Source organism: Macaca nemestrina, chromosome 15, assembly GCF_043159975.1.
Source record: "Macaca nemestrina isolate mMacNem1 chromosome 15, mMacNem.hap1, whole genome shotgun sequence".
Taxonomy (NCBI): Eukaryota; Metazoa; Chordata; class Mammalia; order Primates; family Cercopithecidae; genus Macaca; species Macaca nemestrina.
In genome coordinates, this window is record NC_092139.1 from 7,571,965 (window position 1) to 7,590,422 (window position 18,458).

At 50.7% G+C, this 18,458-nt stretch overlaps 1 protein-coding gene across 2 annotated transcripts in view; it reads left to right on the plus strand.

Moving 5' to 3' along the window:
* Nucleotides 1-18,458, plus strand: part of LOC105470618 (bone morphogenetic protein 7) — a 99,497-nt gene that overhangs the window by 47,160 nt on the left and 33,879 nt on the right. For both annotated transcript variants that reach the window (XM_011722778.3, XM_071079123.1), the window contains exon 3: nucleotides 16,304-16,452. In XM_011722778.3, the coding sequence (XP_011721080.1) occupies nucleotides 16,304-16,452 (149 nt within the window). The remainder of the gene's footprint in view (nucleotides 1-16,303; nucleotides 16,453-18,458) is intronic.

Sequence of the window (18,458 nt, forward strand, 5' to 3'; positions counted from 1 at the left end):
ACCAGCTGTGCAGCCCCTCACACACATCTGTCTGGGGTGGTGCTCAAACCCGGCTGTTGTCAGAACCTCCTGGAAATACATCGGAAGAGAAAAATACAGGTTCCCATGTTTAACCCCAACTAGTCAGATGTAGGGCATGGAGTTTTCATCATTAACGTTTGAAAACAAGCTCCCAGGACTGGCTGTGTCCCTTTTGGGGCCCACTGCAAAATGAAAATGTTGGGCCCCTTGTCAAAAATGTATAAAGGATTTCAAGACAGCAACAGCACAGCATGAAACCAAGCTCGGAGTACTTCTGTGTGTTGGGCCCCGTGTGACTGCATGGGTCACACGCCCATGCAGTCAGCCCTGGCCTTGCCATCTCCCTGGATATAGATGTCTGTTGATATCTGTGTTGATAGATATCTTTATACAGATACCTTTCAGCCCCAGCCTCATTTCCGGCTGTCTCCTGTACACGTAAACATGTGGAAACACAGACAGATCCTTGGAAACACAGATACAGCCCACGGACGCGCAGACACGCCTGGTTTCCCTGTTTTAACACCTTACATCAAATAGGGTACAGTTTTCATAATTAAGGACCCAGCATCTGCATTTTTATTAATGAAAGTCAGTCATTTATTCTGGACCCCTTTGCTTTTACTTCTTGTCCTTCTGTCCTGTCCAGGACGCCACCTACCCTTCAGTGGCCACATCTCCTGGGGCTCCTCCTGCCTGTGTGTTTCTCTGGCTTTGCTTGTTTCTGAAGGTGACAGTCACCCGGCGTTTGCTAGGGAGTTGATGCAGAATCCTCTCCCACTAGTGTTCGGTCTATCTCAGCCCCACCTATTTTAAAATTCAACCCGAATCCTTACGCTCTGGCTGTGGCTCGCTGTCTTCTGAGCTTGGGTGACCTGGGTCACAGCCACATGGGGTCCCCAGACGGGAGTCCTTGTAACCCCTGGGCTTTCAGCTATGGTGACCCCAGTGCCTGGCACAGAGCACTCCACGTGGCTTTGCTTCTTGAGTGGAAACTAGATTATAAGAGCCTTTTTGGGGTAAGGGTTCTTTGTCTCCTAACTCTTCCCCAGGGCCTAGGTAGGGGTGCTTAAAGGTGGCACTTGAGGTATCCTCAGCAGGCTCTTTCCCCTCCGTGCTGTGGGCTTAGGGAGTGGGCTCAGCCTCCTGCTCTGGGGTTGAACCCACAGGTTCCAGAAGTGGGAGAGGGTGGGTGGGGGTGGTTTGGGGGTCAGGTTTGCAAGTGGAATTGAGGGCTGGAACCAGGAGCCTCCCAAGAAACCTGTCATGGTCATTCTCCTTGGAAAGCTTTCTCCAGCTGAGCCCTGCCTCCATCCCTTTCCCCTTGGGGGTTCCACGTGCAGGGGCCCACGGTGCAGTAGGAAAAGCATCTCTAAAGCCCTCGTCTTGCTCCTTGACATAAGAGGGATCCTCCAGCTTCCCCTGCATCGCTGGTGTTTGAGCCTTTTCTCTGCAGATGCCACCACAGGTTGTCCTGGCAGGGGTCCTTGCCATGCGTGTAAACTGCATTTCTCCTCCAGCCCATGTCTGGCTCCTCAGGCGGTGACTCCCGCCACGTCAGCCTCACCAGCTGCGACCTTGGACAGGGTCTCCACCTCTCCTCGGAGAAATGGACCGGCTGAGCCGCAGACCTCTAGGTTTCCCCTCCCCACACACCTTTCCCTATGCGGAGCTCTGCTGGGAGCTTTCTCTGACCCACTGAGGAGTCAGAGTCAAGGCCCATGGAGAATTCCCCAGCCCGTCACCCTCACGAGACGGCCCCTCACCCTCAGGAGACAGGCCCCTCACCCTCAGGAGACGGCCCCTCGCCCTCAGGAGACGGCCCCCTCGCCCTCAGGAGACGCCCCCTCGCCCTCAGGAGACGGCCCCTCGCCCTCAGGAGATGGCCCCCTCGCCCTCAGGAGACGGCCCCCTCGCCCTCAGGAGACGGCCCCTTGCCCTCAGGAGACGGCCCCTCACCCTCAGGTGCACCCCTCAGGAGCATAGTCTCCAGGAGGTTCTGACCGGCTTGAGTCCCAGGCCCACAGTGTTCTGTTTTGACGATCTCCAAGCCTGCCTCACTTCCCCGCCCCCTCCAGGTGGTTCCTGGGGTCACCTCTCAGACAAACTACTTGCATTCAAGTCCTTGACTCAGGATCTGCCTCTGGGGTCACTGAAGCATGACAGAGGCCAAGTGTCAACCATACAGGGCAGCTGGGAGGGCTCCCTGGCAAGGGGCAGCTTTGGCACCAGCACAGCTCCTGGGACCCGGTGAGGGTCTACTAAGTGCAAGCCGACATCCTCAGCCTGCCCCCTTCCTGAACCCCCTGGCTTAAGGATGCTACCATGAGAATAAGTCTTAGACACCCCGCTCTGGCCTTTTCTGGAGGTTCCAACCCAGCCTCTGTTTTTGAGACTCTTGAATTTGGAAATTGCATTACTTGTTTCTGTCTGCAAAGCACTGTCAAGTTTCTCTCCCCTTGTCTCCCTGCTTTGCTGCACTTTTTCTGTCTCTGGCTTTGGAATCTTAAAAGAGCCTGTGGTTCTCTTAAAAAAAAAAAAAAAAAAAAAAAACAGGTTGGAAAGATGACCCAACTCGAAGACTGTATTTGTGGTGCTTGTTTATTCCTTGAGTGTGCTGCATGAAAGGGGCTGAATTTACCTCATTCTATTTTGGTCTGGACCTGGAGGCTGGAGGAAATGCGGCCCCCAGGGGAAGTCTAGAAAGATGAGTCTCCCCATCCTCCATGGCTGCCCGCCCACCTCCACAGTGCCAGACGCAGGGAGCTGCCCATCCGTGTGGGATTTCCCCCAGAGCCGCGTCAGAAGCTCTGCAGTGCCCCCCAAGTTTTTCTGGGGGGACCCCCCAGAGTTCTTGACGTTTCACCAGAGTTCTTGATGTGTTCTGTGGGCCGGAAGCCAGCTCGCGGCTCAGTTCCACTGGGTTTCCGGATGGATCACGCCTGGGTTGAATGGAATGGTAGAGCCTCCAGTTTTCCAGAAACTCTGGGGCTGAAACCCTGGTATCTTAAGCAAAGAGTGACAAGAGTCGGGTCCAAAAGGAAATGTGAGACATGCTTTCTTCCCAGCTGTTGCTCTCTGCCTGCCTGAGTCCTCTTGATTTTTTCCTGATGTGGGGAAAGAAGGTGGCTCTGAAGAGGTGACGGGGACAGGAAATGGGGGCACTAAACCGGAAGGCCATGCAACCTGGCAGTTTCCAGCGGGGGGTCAGTTTGAGGTAATTTGACCGCCCCCTGGTTCCACAGCCAGGCCTGTGAAGGTGGAGGGTATGGAGGTGCCCAGGGGCTGACGAGGGTCTCCCTTCAACTAGCGTGTGCAGCTGGGTGCCCGTGGCCTGGGAGTGGGCACCTAGTGGGGCATAGGGTGGGCTAAGGCCCCAGTGAACTGTGAGTCAGAGCCATTTCTGGAGCTACTGGAATAATCTGAAAAAGTATTTACCATTTCTCTTTTAATAATATAAACTATTAGAAGTGAAACCAGAAAACTTCACTGGCTGTAAGGATGCAGAGGATGCCAGCACGTTTGTCCAGTGTGCATCCAAGGCCTGCTTTGTGCTGAGCTGTGTGCTTGGTGCAGAGCACCGGCGCAGAGGCTGCTCCAGGGCTGAACAAAATAGGGCTGGTTCTTGCTGACAGAAAGCTTTAGACCTGGCGAGGAAAGAGGAAAACCCAAAAAACTATACAAACAAACGGAAACTCCAGCCCAGATGGCGCAGGGGAGAGGACTTGGGCTTGGAGGGTGTCCGACGTGGATGCGCCAGTAGGAGGGCATCAGTGGACGCTTCCCTGGGGAGCTCAAGAATGGGCAGGTGTGAGGGAGGTGAAAAGGCAGGGAACAGTGTTGCAGGCAGTGGGAACAGCATGTGTGAAGGGTTGTGGTGGGCTGGAGACTGGCACAGATGAGGACGGCTGGGTGGGAGGAGACTGTGGAGACAGGGGCCAGACCATCCAGGGCCTTACAGGTTGGGTGACCTGGAGTTGATGATAATGCTTCCTCTCTCTCCCCAGTTTCTCGGTTTGGACTGTCAGTACCATAGTCTTCTTTGTCACAGAACACATTCGAGAGCTTTGGCTTTTTATCCTAAGAGCTGCTAAAGGGTTTGAAGCAGGGAAGTGAATTGCTCAGCCCCTGCAGGCTGCTGGGGCAGGGGGAGTGCGGGGTAAGAAGAGTGGAAGTGGAACCCCTGGGGTTCGCTGGGCGGCAGCTCTCCCTCCGCCATCAAACCATCACCGTGCAGGGCTGGCACTTTGCTGGAACGGGGCTCTGGGCTGGCTCCATTCACTACCTGCATTTCCCTGAGCCTCAGTCTCCCACCTGTGAGAGGGGACAACGGTGCCTGCCTCTCAGGTGCCATAGGGTTCAGTGGGCTCGCTCAGGGCCTTATTCTGAGATGGTTCCATCCTGAGTTGGGGTCAGCTTGCTGCAGTTGTGATCTTGCTTTAAAAGCCGAGGCAGCTTGAATCCCATGGTGGAAGATTCACACTGACATTGAGGTTTGCTCCAACCAGCTGAGAGCCTTGAGTATCTGGCTCTGAGCTGGCGTCTTGAGCATATCTTTCCATTTAACTCATTCTCAGAACAATCCTCATGGCTACCTCCATTTTATAAACAAAAGAACCTGATGGGCAGAGGCTGACTTGCTCAGGGTTACTCCACTGAGATTTAATTCCAATTTTCCGCAACCCAGAGCCTGGAGCCCTACAGCCCACATCCCTGAACACCCACTGTGGGACCAGAGGACCCCTCTGGGGATTTCATCACAGAGAGGACTCCGGGCCCCTGACCTCCTGATTGTCTCTGCTGATGGCTGTGTCTCAAATGAGGGAGAGCCTTCCATTTGTCGCCATGATCCTCGTCCCTCTTGACCCCCTGCCTCTGTGATCCGCACCTAGACACAAGTTTGAACGACTCATTACTGTGCTCCATTGCCGGAGCAGACATTTCTTTGCAGCAGACTTCTCAGAGCCTTTAAAGAGCTAAGGTGCGTGACGACATCTCTAAGGAACAATGTGTCGTGCGGCGCTTCCCAACCTTATTTCACCACAGCGCATTTTGGATTTTTGACCCTCCCATTTTCCTCTCTTAGCTATCCTATTAATAAGTTGCAGTTTTTGAGATCTTGAAAAACTCCAAACCCTTTGTCTTGTGGGTGGAGAAACCGAGGGCTAGAACATAAGGGCCACTGACTCGCTTTCTGACTGTGACAACACTGGCCTCCGGGCGCCGGACGGGCGCCTTCCTGACCTTCCCATGAGTGGCTGGGCGGGTGCTGTCCGCAGTCAGCTGGCCCTGCCCAGAGGGAGACAGACAGCCGTGGGGTGGGTGAGAGGGCCGTGGGTGGCCACCTGAGCTCTGTCTGGGGCAGGAGGATATTGTGCCTCTTTGTGTATTTTTCCACCTTACTCCCCAGAGCTTTAATTTTAGTCTTCCTGGATAGGCACCGTCTTCAAGGAAGTGTGTTTTAAAAAAGCCTTGGACCTCCCTGACTTCATCTTCCCGTCTGGGGGATGCCAGGGACTGTTCTATGATTTGGCAGGAAAGTAGGGCATTCCCTGAAGCTGAGGTGGGGGAGCCTGGGGCCCGGGCTGGGTCCTCCCCAGCCTACAGCTCAGGAGGGGCACCCCTTGGACCCGGGAGCTGGCTGCCAGGGTGGAGCCGGCTTCCTCCTGGGCTCCTTTGATCTCCTTCCCAGGCTTCCCTGCAGGCCGGGGTTGCTGCTGGGCTGACTCCAGGTGCGTGGCGGGCTGCAGTTTCCCGGCCTGACACCACAGCCACAAGCCTGTGCTCCCTCCATGACATCATGCTAGCCTGGGAATGCTCTGGCTGTGCTCGCTGGCTCGCTCTCTTGCTCCTTTTCTTCTGAGGAATATCCTTGCGGCCCAGCAACCATTCACAACACACAGGCCTTCAGAATGTCCGGCCTGCAGTTTTCCAAAGAGCAGCAGGGTGAGGCGAGGGTGAGAGTCAGACCTAGGGGTCGGGGAGAGTCAGCTGGGTCTTCGAGTGGTAAAACCTGTGATCTTCACCCCTGCTTAGAACTCTTCCCGGCTTCCCAGCGCTCAGCAAGACCTGACCTCCCCCGGCCAGAGGCCCTGCAGGGGACATCATGTACCTGTGTCCTCTCCTCGCTACTTTCTCATCGTGACTTCCATATTCAGTTCTCTCTGCCAGGAACGCTTTTCCCTGCCCTTTTAGCTGTGTTAGCTCTACTCATCCTCTGACCCCCGACAGGAGATGTTTCTGTGGAACGTCCTTCCCGCACACCCTCACACCTCACATCTAGTCCTTTTCTTTTGTCTTGCTCACCCAGAGGACTCTTCCCTCCTTCACACCACTTAATTCGGGTTTGAATGACCCTCTTTTGTGCTACGCACGCCCAGCCTCTGGACCCGGAGCTCCATCTCTGGCTGCCGTTGTGTCTCTTGCTCCTAGCAGAGCACCTGTGGAGAGGAGGCGTTTCAGTGTGGATCTCAGGAGAGAAACTGTTCGTTCCTCTAGCTGCTGTAGCAAGTGACCGCCAACTTAGTGGCTTAAGACAACACACATTTATTCTCTTAGAGTTTGGGAGGTCTAAAGTCTGAAATGGGTTTTACTAGGCCCAAATCAGGGGGTCCAGAGGGCTGCATCTTTTCTGGGGGGCCTAGGGGAGGATCTGTTTCCTTGCCTTTTCTGGCTTCTAGGAGACAGAGGTCCCCAGCCGCAGTCACACCACACTGTTCCCTGCTTTCGCTGTCACATCTTATTCTCTGGCCTCCTGCCTTCCCCGTTATCAGGACCCTTATGATTCTTTTGGGCCCATGAGGATAATCCAGGATAATCTCCCAACTCAAAAATCTTTCACCACATCTGCACAGTCCCTGCTGCCATGGAAGGTGGCATACCCACAGCTTCCGGAATCAGGACCTGGAAGGTGGCATACCGATAGCTTCCGGAATCAGGACATGGAAGGTGGCATACCCACAGCTTCCGGGATCAGGACCTGGAAGGTGGCATACCGATAGCTTCCGGAATCAGGACCTGGGAGTGGCATACCCACAGCTTCCGGGATCAGGACCTGGGAGGTGGCATACCCACAGCTTCCAGGATCAGGACCTGGAAGGTGGCATACCGATAGCTTCCGGAATCAGGACATGGAAGGTGGCATACCCACAGCTTCCGGGATCAGGACCTGGGAGGTGGCATACCCACAGCTTCCGGGATCGGACCTGGAAGGTGGCATACCCACAGCTTCCGGGATCAGGACCTGGGAGGTGGCATACCCACAGCTTCCGGGAAGGTGGCATACCCACAGCTTCCGGGATCGGGACCTGGAAGGTGGCATACCGATAGCTTCCGGAATCAGGACCTGGAAGGTGGCATACCGATAGCTTCCGGAATCAGGACATGGAAGGTGGCATACCCACAGCTTCCGGGATCAGGACCTGGGAGGTGGCATACCCACAGCTTCCGGGATCAGGACCTGGGAGGTGGCATACCCACAGCTTCCGGGATCGGACCTGGAAGGTGGCATACCCACAGCTTCCGGGATCAGGACCTGGGAGGTGGCATACCCACAGCTTCCGGGATCAGGACCTGGGAGGTGGCATACCCACAGCTTCCAGGAAGGTGGCATACCCACAGCTTCCGGGATCAGGACGTGGAAGGTAGCATACCCACAGCTTCCGGGATCGGGACCTGGAAGGTGGCATACTCACAGCTTCTGGGATCAGGACCTGGAAGGTGGCATACCCACAGCTTCCGGGATCAGGACGTGGAAGGTGGCATACCCACAGCTTCCGGAATCGGACCTGGAAGGTGGCATACCCACAGCTTCCGGGATCAGGACCTGGGAGGTGGCATACCCACAGCTTCTGGGATTGGACCTGGAAGGTGGCATACCCACAGCTTCCGGAATCGGACCTGGAAGGTGGCATACCCACAGCTTCCGGGATCAGGACCTGGACGTGTCTGAGGGGGTGTTATTCTGCCTACCGTATCATCTGAAGTGTGTTTTCCTTTTTTTGATGGTGGGCCTGGGCCAGCCCTGTGCTATCCTGCCCTGCCTCCTCTAACTTGGGTGGGGCCCCTGGAGACAGCTTTCTGTGCTTCGAGTAACCTCTGGCCTGGGACCTGCTGCTCCCAGCGGAGGCCTGTCCTGAGCCTCCCTGCCCCTCAGTTTTTGGTACAATCCCCATCCCCATGTAATAGGTGGTATTAAGGTGATATTAAGTGGGGTTACAGATTGTACTGACCTCGTTGGAGGAGGAAGGAGGAGGTGGGAGAGTGTCCCTTAAGAGACTAGTGTGCAGTAGGTGCCCAGGACAAGGTGTCAGGGTGCTGAGGGCCCCCATCCACCAGCCAGGTGATTCCAAATGCGGCCCTTCCAACCCTGGCTTGCACCAGCTCCCTGAAGGTGGTGGGGGGCTGTGTCTGAAGGTAGCAGAGGGGGAGATCAGGCTGGCTCTCAGGCTGTGATGGTGAGAAGATTTTTCATTACACTGCCCTAAATTATGGCCCAGAACTGGTGTCTAATCCTTGTTCAGCCACCAGCTGCCCATGTGTGAGACAAGCTCTCTGATCTTCCAAGCTGAAAATTAAAATGACCAGAATGGATTTCCAAGGGCCTGTTCTGCTCCTAAGACCCTGGATGGCTGGGCCCAGGGGCAGAAGGCTGAAGGAGCCCTGATGGTGGGCACAGACAGGACACCGACTGTTCCAGGCAACGAGGCAGTGTGCACTGCGTGGCCATGTTGGAATTTGTGTTTCCTGTGGCTCCAACGCCTGCCTGGGTGCCTCAGGGCCAGAGAGATCCTCAGACTCCCAACTCCGCTGTGTTTTGCCCTGGGGGAGTTTCAGGGCCAGCTTCCCTGGATCTGTTTTTCTGCTGAGGCCCTGGTCCTGCATCGCACATGGGAGTCTTACTCCCCTGGGAGTGGGGTGGTGGGTGAAGGCCCATAAGGATCAGTCTGTAAATAGCCTCTAGGAAGGTAACCAGAGGCCAAAAAAAGGACTTCCTGCCTTCCCACGTTTGAGATTTTAAAATATCCCCTTTTCCATTGTGGTAGGACTTTCCAGGGGAAGGTGGGCTGAGAGACACTGGAAATGAGCCTGGGGACGTGCGGTTCCTCCTCCTGCTCCCTCTAGAATTAGATTTCAGCCGGTTCACCTGGGTGTCCCTGGGAGGAGGCACCCGAAAGCCCAGCAACGCACTGTTCTCAGGCTGGTGGTTAAATATTAACGTCTCTCAGTGCTGCGGCATCGGGGTCACCAGTGGCTCATGCCTTGCAGAGCAGGGCCATGGGAGAACCCAATTTCAGAAGAGAAGAGAAGATGACTTTTGGGGTCTTGCTATTTCTTTAATCAGAAACAGCCTGAGAAAGTGGAAGGATCATCAAGTTTATAGACAAAAGACGTGTGGCCTGTCCCCTGGCTCTGCTGTCTTTCTGTGAGATTAGAGGAGGGGGAAAATCTGTCCGAACCCAGGAAACGAGGTGAGAGCCAGGCTTGCCACCTTACCTAGGTTCGTTCTGCTGATCAAGTATAACATGGAAATATGTTGCCCCATACAGATCTAGCTTTTTCCAGAAATAGGACGTGCTTACTAAACTGAGACAATATTGATGTACATGTGTTAACTTGTAAAGGGAAGCAAAATATTTCACAGTGAATTGCTGCTGCCCCTCTGGTCTGTATGCATATAAATGTTTCATGCCGATGTGTGTATACTTTAAACAATTATTAGCATAATGGCACCTATATTTGGGGCGCTCTATTTGGGGCTTAGATTGGTCTTATCCATTTTCAAAAAATAGCTTTATTAAGATATAAAGTGTATAATTCAGTGGTTTTTGGTACATTCCGAGTTGTGCAACCAACACCACTGTCTAATGTTAGAATGTTTTCATCACCCCGAAAGGAAACTCCATACCCACTAACAGTTACCCCCATTTTCCCTACCTCTCTAGCTGTTGGCAACCACTCATCTTTCTTTTTTTCTATTTTTTTTTTTTTGAGATGGTGTCTCGCTCCGTCACTCAAGCTGGAGTGCAGTAGCGTGATCATAGCTCACTGCAGCCTCCGCCTCCTGGGCTCAATCGATTCTCCTGCCTCAGCCTCTCGAGTAGCTGGGACTACAGGCATGTACCACCATGCCTGGTTAATTTTTATATATATATATATTATTTATTTATTTATTTATGAGATGGAGTTTTGCTCTTGTTTCCCAGGCTGGAGTACAATGACGCAATTTAGTAGAGATGGAGTTTCTCCATGTTGGTCAGGCTGGTCTTGAACTCCCGACCTCAGGTGATCCACCCGCCTTGGCCTCCCAAAGTGCTGGGATTATAGGCATGAGTCACCATGCCTGGCCAATATTTGTATTTTTTGTAGAGATGGGATTTTGCCATCTTGCCCAGTCTGGTCTTGAACTCCTGGGCTCAAGCAATCTGCCCACCTTTACCTCCCAAAGTGCTGGGATTACAGGTGTGAGCCACCATACCTGGCCCTACTTTCTGTCTTTATGGATTTGCCTATTTGGGACATTTCATAGAAATGGACTCATACACTATGCAATCTTTTGAGTCTGACTCCTTTTTCTTAGCATAATGATTTCAAGATTCATCTGTGTTGTAGCCTTTATCAGAGCTTCAGTTTTTAATGGCAAATAATATTATGTTGTATCAATGTACTGTATTTTGTTTATCTGTTCGTGAGTTGATGGACACTTCGCTATTTCTACCTTTTTGGCTGTGAATAATCCTGCTATGAACATTGATGTGTAAGATTTTGGGTGCACATGTATTTTAATTGCTTCTGTGGGTAGTCGAATTGCTGGGTCACATGGTAATTCTACATCTGACATTCTGAGACACCACCATACTGTTTTCCAGAGTGGTTGCCCCATTTTCCAATCCTACCATTAATGTATGAGAGTTCTACTTTCTCCACGTCCTTGCCAGTAACACTAGTTATCATCTGTGGTTTTGGCTCTGGTCATCCTGGTGGGTGTGAAGTGCTGTCTCACTGTGGTTTCAATTTGTGTTTCCCTAATGGTTGATGATGTTTAGCATCTTTTCATGGCTCACTGGCCATTTGCACGTCTTCTTTAGGAAAACATCTGTTCAAATTAGCCTTCTCTATTTTGGGAGTCAGTGGCATGCTAGCTTTACAATATGGGTTTTAAACTCTCCCTCTTCCATGTTCTTGATCAAATTATATAAGAAAGAATTATCTGTTGATAATTTGCAAAATTTGTGGTTATAAAACCAACTGGGGTATGGGGGTGGGAAAGACCTTCCTATTTCAATTTCTTTTGGGCAAATCAAAATTTTCATTTCTTTTTGCACCAATTTTTGCATTTTGCATTTTCCCAGAAGTTTACATCCTACAAATTCTGTTTCTTAAGTACTTTCCTATCATATTTCCACCTTGTCAACAAGTGTAGCTTTATATGGTCCTTTGAAGTGACTGTGCAGGGCTCTGTTGCCTTAGACGTGCCATAATGTTTTTACCAGTCTCTCTCACTGGATGGTTAGTTTTCAGTTTTTCTGTTATAAACAATGTGACTGTTGTTTGGGTTATGTATCTCTGAAACTAACCACTCACATGTAGTGGCTTAAAACAACATTGTTTTATTGCTCAGGAATTTAGGCAGGGCTTAGCCGGGTGGTTCTTCTACTCTTTCTGGTGTCTTCTGGGGTCACTGATGGAGCTAGGAGCTTGACTAGGTCTGGAAGGCCTGAGATGGTGCCTCACTGACTTGGTTTCTCTCTCTCTCTCTCTCTCTGGTTTATAGATCCTTATCCTCCGTAGCCTGTGCCTCCTTCCCCTCCATGTGGTCTCTTCCTTTAGCAGTGTAGTCAGATTTCTCGATTCAGTGGCTTGCTTCCCAGAGGGCAAACATAGAAATGATAGGCTTCTTAAATCCTAGTCCTGAGCCTGGCAGGGCCTCAGTTCCACTGGGTCCTACTGGTCACAGCAGATTACATGGTCAGTCCAGACTTCAGAGGTGGGGAACAGACTCCACAAGTTTATGGGACAGCAGCATCTGCGTACGGAGACAAGGAATTATTGGTGGCCATATTTGCAGAAAATCTAACACTACTGTGAACACAGTACACTTTTCTGACAAATTTTGGAGTCCAAGGTAAACATGCTTGGAATGGACATGTAGTCTGTTGACTGGAGAACTGTGGGCAAGTCACGTAACCTCTGGGGCCAAGACATGTAAAGTCCCCATCCTAGGATTTCCTGAAGTTTAGCAGAGAATAGACACCAAAACTGACATACCTTATAATAACTATATTCCAGGAGCATCTGGGAGTTTGCTGCCAGGCTGGTCTTAACTTGGCTCTTCCTAATCATTGAAAAAGATGGCATTATTCTCATTTTACATAAGAGGAAACCAAGACACAGGAATTATCTGGCATAACCTTGCCTTATCCCTTCTCCATCACCCGGGTTTCATCCCTCTCTAGTATTTTCTCTGTCTGTGATGACATCACGTATCATACAGGATTCAACATATTCCTATGTGTCTCTTGTCCCCAGGTGAGTGAAGGAGGTGGCAGGGTTTAAGCACTCAGGTTCTTGAGTCAGGTTTCCTGCGCTGTCACCTGGTTCTGCCACTTATCAGGTGTGTCACTGCAAACAATTGGCTTCATTTCACTGACCCCGACTTTTCTCATCTGTAAAATGGTAACAGGACTTTGACCATTTCATAGGGCTGGTGGGGAGATTTGGAGAACCAAAGTGTGGAAAGCACCGAGATTCTCAGCAGTGGCGAAGGTGAAAGAACACATTTAGGTTCCTCAAGGCCTTTCACCCTGAGCATTCCCTACCTCTTCTCTCACCTGGGCTGGGCCAGGGAGGCCAATGTGTTCAAGGTAAATAAAAACGTCACAAAGGGCTCCTTCAGTGCTCTCCTGGTTGTAAGAACCAGTGTTCTTTTATGATGCTCGAGGTGGCAGCTAGAAATTCCCCCTCTCCCAGCTGTCAGACTGGACCTGGCTTCTGAGTAATTCCTTCCTTGTCCTTTCCATGAGGTCCAACCTCACACCTGGGCTCTCCGTCTGAAAGCAAAGCCCGTATTAACATCTCACACTTGACCCATCTCAGCAAGGCTCCTGTCTCCCGGTGCCTTCCGATGAAGATTTGGCTCTCCTAAACGTGCCTGGGACACATTGCAAACTATGACTTGAAGGAGGGGAGTCGACGCGTTCACGTTGATTCATGAATGAGTCAGCGCTGGCCTGTAGCATCTGCCCTCAGTGTCATAGCCTGCAATAAGAGAATGCTCAGTATCGTTTGGCGAGGCGTTCTCTGTTTAAAGATCTCACTCTGTTCCCCTGGTTACCATTCATTGTTTCACTGTCTTGGAGGGCCTGTCCAGATTATCTGGTCACATTTTCCTGCTAATAACAATTTTCCAGCAAAATCACCACCTGGGTTTGTGACTTCTGTGCTGGGGTGTGGATATTTCCTACAGGGGCCTTGGGAGCCTGATTCAGTAGGAGAAGTTGTTTCAACTTGGAGTGGTGCTTCTTGTCTCATCTGTTAATTGTTGAGAATAGCTAATGGTTCATTGACAACCTTGGTAGCTTTTCAAAGCCAGGAAAGTCATCCAGGCAAACTGGAGATAAGACAGCAGGAAATTCTTGTTTATAAGTTTAAAATCTGTGTAGACATCCCCAAAGCCAGCCTGAAACTATCTCTAAAAGAGCATGGGGAAGAAGTTAATGAGTCATGAAAAATCATCTCATTATTTTAATTCAGTTTGGATGTGAAAGGCAAACTTAGGGTCTTCAAAGTCCTGTGTGGCTCTAAAAAGACTTCCTTGCTTCTGTCATCTCTCTGTGCTTGAGAGAGAAATGAGTCCTTTACAATCTTTAAAAAAAAACAAAAACAAAAACAAAAAACCTCATTCCTCATAGTCCTGGAGACTGAGAAGTCCAAGATCTAGGTGCCAGCAGGGTCAGTGTCTGGTGAAGGCTGCCCTCTGCTTCAAGATGACACCTTGTTGCCGTGTCCTCACATGGTCAAAGGTGGAAAAACAAAAAGGGACCAGACTTTTCCAAACTCATTCATAAATACATCAATCCATCCCCAATGGCCTAATCACCTCCTAAAGGGCCCACCTCTTAATAATGATGCATTGGGGATTTTCAACATGAGTCTTGGGAAGGACAAAACATTGAAACCATAGCAATAACAGAATTAAGCATTTTTTGAATCAGGTTCTGGGGTTGTTAAAAAGGAGAGTTTGGGGGGGCATGGGGTGAGGTGACTCCTGCCCCCATCTTTGGTCCTGGTGATGCTGTCCATTGCTGTGGAGTGCCCACCCTTCTATGGCTAGGAGTGGGCACATGACTTGACTGGGCCAACTGGATTCTCTCCCCCAGAGTTTTGGATGGAGAGAGGCCCAGAGGGAAAAGCAGCTCCGATTTGTTCCTTCTGTGCTTGTGCCTGAGAAAATTGCCCTGTGCCCTCGTGCCTGCCTTGGTTCCTGTCGGTTTCTGACTCTGGTTCTTCTTCCCTGTGTATGCTTCTCTGGGTCTGTTAATCTCCCAGCACTCACTAACATTACAGATCTGTTTCCCGTATGCTTTCTCTGAGCCTTGTTCACATTGATGTGCCTGATGAATGTCTGACAGATTATGGCATGCAGCAGAAGGGTGATCTAGCAGACCTCACAAACCTAGAGTTGTCCAGGTCAGACAGGAAGATAAATAAGGGTGGTTTTCCACAGTGTTAGTAGGGAGAGCTGGGGGCTGGAGCCAACTGGAGATGTGTGCCTCATCAAAGGGACATCGGTGGCTCGGCTCCTGCCCGTGGTTTAGTGGGTTACATTCCAATGAGGTTGACTGGTGAAAGGCTCTGAAAAGGCAGTGTCCAGAAGAACTGTCTTTGTGTATGGTTGCAAGCTTGGGCTTGCAGGTAGCCTGGTTGGTTTCCAGTCCTGCCTGGACTGTCCTAGTGGCATAACCCTGGGCAAATAACTCGACCTTTTGGAGCCTCAGTTTTGAGTTCTGCACAATGGCATGGGGAGTATTATCTACCCCACATAGTATTGTAAGAACTAAGTGACATGAGACTGGTCAGGCGTTTCAACCTAGAGCCTGGCACATGGTAAGTGCTCCATAAAGGGTATGTCTGACATCTTTATGTGTGAGCAGAGAAGATTCACTGTAATCCCCAGGAAGATTAGATAACTCCAAGTATGATAGAGACTGTTGTTGCCCTGGGGCAGGGACCAATGTCACGTTGTTCATCATTATGCCTTGGTTTCTGGTACAACACAGCGGTATAAACATTCTAGTTGACTATTAAAGGACTTAAAGTATTGAAACTTTGAATCCTTATTAAAGGTGTGCAAGAAATGTTATGAAGATTTTTCATACTAAATTTCTACTATCCAGAAACATAACAATCCACTTATCTACCCACTTACTCATCTACTCATCTACCCATTCATCCATCCATCCACCCATCTACCCATCCACTCATTCACCTACCTGCCCACCCATCTACTCATCCATCCATCCACCCACCCACCCAGCCACCCACTCATCTACCCATCCATTCACTTACCCATCCATCCATCCATCCATCCATCCACTCATTCGCCCATGTACCCATCCATCCACCCACCTATCCGTCCATTCACTCATTCACCCACGTACCCATCCATCCACCCACCTATCCATCTACCCATCCATCCACCCTCCCTCCCCTATCGAGTTAATTATGATTGTACCCATTTTGCTACTGTAAAAAGTGAGGAAGAGAGAATGAAAGGATTTTCACTATTAATACTGTTCAGTCCAGAGATTCACCTCCTGCCCCTTGGTGGGCTGAGGAAGATGGTGCACGTCCTGGAAATGAACTTAGGGTTGTGGGAATTGAATGAGACAGTGTAGTGTTGAGCCTGTGGGACAGTATCTGGCACATGGTGAATAGTGCAGTCACTATCAACTTCTGCTCTCTGAGACTCTTCCAGCAACACGGAGGCTGCATAATCCCTGTCTTCCTGTACTCTGTCCCTCTGGGATGCCCCTAACAATTTGTGGGGTGATACTGCCTTGTAACAGCTGCCTGTTCCCTACATGTGTCTCTTTGTAGCTCTTCTGCACTCTCTTTCCTCACCACAACTACTGAGGGGTCTTTGTGCCTGGATCTTGGTCTGATGTTCCCACTTGTGGGGGACCAGTGGACTCTTTCCATGAGGCTCTGCTTCCCATCTGTTGGGGAAGCTGAGCTGTGACCTGGCTGACGCAAAGCCTGTGTCTCTCCTCCTCTCTCGCAGGGAATCGGATCTCTTCCTGCTCGACAGCCGCACCCTCTGGGCCTCGGAGGAGGGCTGGCTGGTGTTCGACATCACAGCCACCAGCAACCACTGGGTGGTCAATCCGCGGCACAACCTGGGCCTGCAGCTCTCGGTGGAGACACTGGATGGTGAGTCCCCCGGCCACTGCCACCACCAGTCCTAATGCAGCCTGTGCTCCTGGACTTCAGGAGGGTCTCAGTAGTGCTCATGCTTGCCTCACTACAAACAGGCTTCCCCACCCCTCCCAACCAGTACTCCATGTTCAGCCTTTTGATCCAAACCGGAAGCAGCCCCTTCCCCTTTCTATGAGAAGATTACATGTTTGGCCATAGCAGAATTGGGTAAGGCTTAATTACACAAAGGGTGGTCCCACATCAGCAGGGGGGAGGGCAGCCCTCTTATGAGAAATGCAGAATCCCGGGCCCTCCCCAGACCTGCAGCATCAGAACCTGCACTTTAACTAGAGCTCCAAGGTGACACCACAGGACACAGGACATTCTGGACTGTCCGTGAACTGCAGGGTGTTTAGCAGCATCCCTGGTCTCTTACTCAGTAGATGCTAGTAGCATCTCCCAGTTGTGACACCCAAAAATGTCTCCAGACATCGCCAGATTGTCCCCTGTGGGACAAAGTTGCCCTCATGCAAGACATTAGTCCCTTCCACATTAGAACCTGAATGTGGGTCTGAGTCCCCAGTTCCTGGAGAATCCATTGTGAGTCTGCCCTCCCCCACACCTCTCATTCCCACCACAATTCTGCCTCCTTTGAGAAGGGAAGAAGGAAGGATGGTGAGTGGGGAAGTGGGAATGGGCTTCTCTATGCTAATTTTCCCCCACCCCAAACAGATAACAAATGGTATCTTGTAGCTTGACTTTGCTTAAAATTCAGTGGTGATGGTTTCCAGCTGTGTAACTTCTTCCTTCCACCAGTTTTATGAACAACAATTTTTTTTCATTTATTTTTGAATAAACACCTTCACAATGTTTGCCTTTGGAGCTATGAGCAATACATGTGTAACACGAAATAGTTTCCCTCCCACTTTCTTCTCCAGCTGCTGAGTTCCACTTCCCAGGGACAATTGCTGTTTCCTTCTTTTCAGAGATGCTCTCTGGGTGTTTCAGAAATTACATGGAGATTCAGCTTTCAGTTTTTCCCCCTCCCATAAATGGTGGCCTGGCATATACAGTGTTCTCCAACTGATGACTTATCTCAGAGATTGGTCCTGTCAGCCATTAAAGAGCTTCCTTGTTCCATGTGTTTTGTGTTCATGTAGCTCTGCCACCCACACACACTGTGGCGTTGGACAATTTCCCTAACCTGTCAGAGCCTGGGCTTTCTCATCTCCAGCATGCAGGTGATGAGAGGGTTTGGGCTATTGGGTTGTTACAAGATGTAATGGGTTATTATGGGAAGAGTTTTTTAAAATAGTGCCTTAATGTGCATGGGATTTTCCCAGGCATCTTGGTAAAATGCAGATTCTGATTCAGCTGGCCTGGGGCAGAGGAGTCTGTGTTTTCAGACAGCCACCAGGTAACAGAAGCTGCTGGTCCCTGGACCATGCTTTGAGTAATGAGGCTTAGAACAGGACCTAATTGTCATACATATGTAAAGGAGAGCAGTCATCATCATCATCATCATCACCACCACCATCATCATCATAACTGACTTACCCAGCTCTCCTGGGATGGATGCTTAGGTGTTTTCTAGTCTTTTGGTCTCACAAACAGGGCTTCAGTGGGAAACCTCGGTGTGTAGGTCATTTTTCATTTGAGTGTAACTCTAGGACCAGTTCCTGAAGGTGGTGTTGTTTATTTGTAGTTTTTGTTTGTTTGTTTGTTTTGTTTTGTTTTTGTTTTTGAGATGGAGTCTCACTGTGTCACCCAGGTTGGAGTGCAATGGCACGATCTCGGCTCACTATAACCTCTGCCTCCTGGGTTCAAGCGACTCTCCTGCTTCAGCTGCTTGAGTAGCTGAGACTACAGGCGCCTGCCGCCACACCTGGCTACTTTTTCTATTTTTAGTAGAGACAGTGTTTTACCGTGTTGGTCAGGCTGGTCTCGAACTCCTGACCTCAGGTGATCTACCCGCCTTGGCTTCCTGAAGTGCTAGGATTACAGGCATGAGCTGCCGTGCC